Genomic DNA, 5,158 nt, shown 5'->3' on the forward strand with positions numbered 1-5,158 from the left:
ACCTTTAACACAACAGAAAGTTCGAAAAATAGACATAATTACAAACAAAGGGATCTCATCTCTGGCTAATAAAGTGATTATGTCTAAGGAAGGAATCCCCTAGGTTTTTAATAAAGCAGTTATTATCAATCATGTTAATTAAAATTGAAGAAAAAATGTGAGATTTCCTGCAGGGCAAAGCTGTGCCTGAATGATCACCTTTAACCCTGTTAAGAGTATTTTTCTTACTGGTTAAAATTTGCTTTTCTTTTTAGAAAACTGCATGTGGAAAAGAGGAATACCTTACATATCCAACTAAATACAACCATAACCTCTTAGTTTTACGTAGGCAAGACTTGATTGTGACCGGTGACAGAGCATAAACATATGGGTGGACCACCCAACACACTACACGCAGAGGAGAATTAAAGTCAATCACTTATCAATAATAATTACCTTTCTCAAGACAATGGAATAGATCATGTCAGTTAAGTCCCAATGACAAAAACATGTATGACCAATATATCAACATACAGTTCTTTGGCAGCAACACACTAACTCTTGATTGAAGTCTGAACTCAAACTTTCAGATATTATAGATCTGGTTGCTAGTCTTTTCATAGTTAAAGAAAATCCATTTCTTCCATGAATCCAATAAGTCCAGAAAATGAAATCTGAATAAATCTTGCAGGCAGCTGTAGACTGTAACATTAAGCATAGATATTTATTGTCTGCGTTAGTCTCAATCCAAATATATTGTATTTAAACACACAAAACTCTGTGAAACTTCTGAGTAGTTCGGATGAGGCCAAAATCCATAAAAAGAATCCATATTCACCCATGAAAAACCAATAAGGAAACATCAATCCCATGATGACAAGATGATCTTCATGTAACAGAGGCAATGATGAGTCCACATCTGGATGAATGTCACAGGAAAATTGACTTTACAGGGGAAAGACCAGAAAGCCAGAAAACGTAGAATACTGCCATCCACCGACCAGATTACCTTTCTCCAATTTCAGGTAAACCTTATCCTCCTTATCTAGATAGAGCAAGACTCCATTCGTGGCAGCTTCACGTGTGACGTCCTTGTCCCCAGCAAAAGCCGAGATGACTGGCTTTCCGTTTAGCATCAAATTAACCTACAAGAGAAAAACCACTGAAAAGCTCTAATTAACAGAAAAACCTCCAGAACCATCACTGAATATTAACTACAGTGTAAGACATCTGCTATGCTCCCAATCTTTACTGACTGTTTGTTTTAATCTAATAATTACATTTATTTGGAGCCTACAAGCACCTTCATGTTTCACGGGCTTGACCTGCAGCTGAGTGACGTCGGTGGGACGCTGTCCCCTGACTGCCATGGGCTGGGCTCAGCCAGTGCGAAAGGTAACGTGACATGGCTTTCAGCTGTGGCTCGGGCACATTAATTGTTGTAGCTCTCTGGTAGTAGGGAACCATGAGCTATTACCTCAGTTTGTTTCACTTTGTGTACCCCACGCGTTTTTTAGACACGCACTAGCAAAGATATTTTCAAGAAACTTCAGCACCCAGAGGTGTGATACAGGCACCTAATGAGATGTCAAAGGTATTGCAGCAGGCTGGGAGCTTACACTTCACTGAGAGCAAAATATATGTCCCTTCCCTTACTGACAGCAGCTTAAAGTCTAGAACAGACCTTTAGCTTTATGAAGCACTGCACTGTGTTTTGGTACGGAATCTATTTTTCTATAAAACACTTCTGAGAGTCAGCACAGCCTCTGCTCCTCTGAAAACAACATCACACAGACACTCTGTAAATAAAGATGGGCAGGGGCTGGGGGAATGGGCAGATTCAGGCATTTTTCATTTCCCCAATGGCAAACTATTAGCTTGCTTCTGCTTTTTCTTTTTAAGCAGCTATACTGCAGTCACAAAGGGTGAGCTGTGAAAGGCTTATTCATATTGAGCATGCTGGCCTTGCATATGCTCCCGTTAATTTTAATGGGAGTCACCACGGAATAAATTAGTGCTCAGCATAAGTCAGGGTGGCAGAATCTGGCCCTGATTTGGGATTCGCCTATCTGGGAAATCCACTTCATCAGAGATCCCCAAGGAACCAATTTCAGTTTAATGATATTTAATGGCATTAACAGATGTTCCAGGGGCACAGTAATACCACTGATGCAGGAAGCCTTCAGGTGATGTTTGAGTCTGCATGTGGCTGAGACTCAAGCTGGTTTGCTCCACTGCAATGACTTTCAGTCCTCCCCCCTAGTTATCACACATGCCAAAAAAAAGGGCATCAGGGGTTTACTTGTTGCTTGGTTTTGGTTTATCTCACTCCTTACAGACCATCTCTCTAGGTCAGGTTCCCCTGGAGATCATCTTACAGGTACTTTAATCACAGCAGGAGGCACATCACAGTTTTGCACCGGACAGTCTCATGTTAACTACACCAAAATGGAGCCAAAAAACACGTCCATCACTCTAGAAGCTCTTGATCAATGAGAGATTTCAGGTGATGTCATAAGTTGCAACATTCCCTGTTACAAGCCCCAGACTCCCAGGTTTGAGCAGCTGGTCTGTGAGACACCAAAGTCTACACTGGACTTTCAGAATCCAAGCCTTGACATCTTCCTTGGCAATATGTATTTTAAATCCAATGAAGCTGGCTGACATACAGTTATTCTAAGCCATTTCAACCTTCAGCCTTTAAAAATGTGAAAGGAAGAAATTTTGATCATATTAAATAGCTTATACGCTCATTATAGAGATTTTCATTAGGTCAATATTCCATTTAAGACTTTTGTCATTGAATGGAACTGTGATTTCATGTTGGAAACTGAAGGCAAATTTCACCAGAGATGTGAACGTGTCTTGCACGGCTTTCCCTGCCATCTCTACCGTTTATACTTTTCTCGGGAGCTTTACCAGCAACCCAAAGCCAGAGCTGCCACAAAGAAATGGCTGATCACTCCTCCTGCAGAAATCAGCTTCATCTCAGCCTTGTATACTGAAAACCATATTCAGGAGCAAGACAGATCAGGGGAAAAGCATCAGACACTTCTATGACTCTGGTAGTCTCACGGCTGGAAATAGGGGAAGCCACAGATGATACTCCAGTTCTAGAAAGCCAGTATGTGTGTCACAGAAATTGCATGACCTGGCATGAAGATTAGGAATGTACTTTAAGGAATTTACTGTTGGCTCAGCAAGAGGATGTTCAGGAACTGAGAGGCTTTTCCCCTAAGCTCGCACATACTTGTATTTAATTAGGTAGTTCAGCTGCTATTAAGCTACAGGAGAAAGTGCAGAATCATATCTTTTTTTAATATACGACATATCTATTCTGTATTATATGATGAAAAAAAGTTTAAACTGCTATAAAGGTTCCCTAGAAGACATCCCTACAGAGGTATAATGTTTTGGTGTAATTACAGAACAAGTAGATGACCTTAACTAACCTTGGTCCACAGCAGATTGGTGTCATAAGGAGATACCTGGCAACATGAGCTGTGAACCAGGTCACAAAATGTTACAAACCAGTAAAATCTGGTATGTATCCCCAGAAGTCCTGTGTTCAAGACAGTGAGTTAAACCTTTAGGAAAATACGACTCTTCAACAATATTTATGCAATTAAGTGCAATTTAGTGCTCTGTTTTACTCTTGGGTGATTCATGCTATTTAATACTTTATATCACCCCAGATATTCCGTTCTTATGGTATAGAAGTGAAGCTGTGGCAATTTATCTGAGGTGAGGACCCTGCCTTACAGCTGTTCAGTTTAAATGTATTGACTCTACTGCTGGGAACTCTACACCACAGGTTGCTTTAAACAAAGCTATTTTTCCTTGTAAGTGTGTTAAATACTCCTGTTTTCAGTCAAGATGCTATTCTAAAGAAACAATTTAAGTAAAAAATTTTATAATCATACTTGATCAACGTACCTGAATTGTTTGACTCTGATAGACTTTAATTACATGAAAACTGAAACTGTAAATTCCTTTTCTTGGTGCTACAAAGACAGACTCCAACGTGAAAAAATTGCCCACATTTACTAGGATCTACAAACAAAAAAATATAGCATGGGAATTAGTACAGGTATTCAGTGCTAAATAAAAAATACAGAGTATTAACTTTAGAAACCATTCACCCATGGAAATTTTTTAATCTACATCTATGCTGGTTTATTCATTGTTCTCTCAATTGAGTTGGAATATTACTCATAAAATGGACATTTAGTTATATTTATAGTACAACTTTACTATAAATAAACTAGAGCGGAAAATATTTCTTACTTTGCTGTTATATCATACCTGCAAGACCTTTCTCCTATACGTGTTTAGGGGAGATTAAGAAAAGGCATTTTTTTTGTTCAGCATTTCCCAAAAATGACATCAAAACACTAATTCAGGGAGTGGCATACTGCCTTTGGCTAAAAAGCAATGGTCAGGTCAACACCATCTTCCTGAAAGTGTCACGCTGTGAGAGGAAGGATGCAGGTGAATGATACCATTCATTCACCAGTTCACACTCAGACAGAGTTACTGAGATGCCTGGCGTATCTGAGCCAAACCTGGCTGGGAGCCTCTGCTGCTTTATTTGTTTTTGTAAGCACTAATAATAATTGGGGTTTGATTAAGCAGAGACAAGTAACAGAGAGGAACATATTAAGAGGGTGCATCATCCATATGCTAAATATCTTCTTTAATTATTAATTTTTTCTTTCTTTCCACTTAGTTATGCTTCATTTTTAATTGATATTTTCAGGCTCCTTTATGCCAGATGCAGCCCTAGAAAGCCACTAGGAATGTCCATGAAGTTAGGGTAATTTACCTTGCTAGCATTAAGCTATGTGACATATCTGCTTTCAGTTGTCACAACAATTTACTGTTCATTATACTATGGTATAGGAAGAAAAATAACCACCAGCATCAATTACTTTGGACTGGCCCTAGGACAGGAGCTGGTATGTGAAATGTGTGCTGGCTTCTGTACGTTAATACTAGTGATGGAGATGAGAGGGGCTGTACTACGAACCTGTGAGTGTTATAGAAAAGTTAAATTATTTTTCCTTAAAATTCGTTCTTCTTTCCCCCCTCAAGGGCTGCACAAGCCATCTAAAGCCTACACTGGCTGCTTGCACCTGAGAACACCCCATCCCAAAGCCTCCCGGGGACATCTCGCCCG

At 39.5% G+C, this 5,158-nt stretch overlaps 1 protein-coding gene across 1 annotated transcript; it reads right to left on the minus strand.

Annotated features, from left to right (window-relative positions):
* Positions 1-502: 502 nt before the first annotated feature.
* CBLN4 (cerebellin 4 precursor) lies at positions 503-4,032 on the minus strand (the record flags this gene model as incomplete). Its single annotated transcript, XM_010085809.1, has 2 exons — positions 503-1,124; positions 3,916-4,032. Coding segments are annotated over 2 exons (315 nt in total), but the record flags the coding sequence as incomplete, so codon positions are not given.
* Between the last annotated feature and the right edge of the window lie 1,126 nt (positions 4,033-5,158).

The sequence above is a fragment of the Pterocles gutturalis genome, unplaced genomic scaffold (assembly GCF_000699245.1).
Source record: "Pterocles gutturalis isolate BGI_N339 unplaced genomic scaffold, ASM69924v1 scaffold23720, whole genome shotgun sequence".
Taxonomy (NCBI): Eukaryota; Metazoa; Chordata; class Aves; order Pterocliformes; family Pteroclidae; genus Pterocles; species Pterocles gutturalis.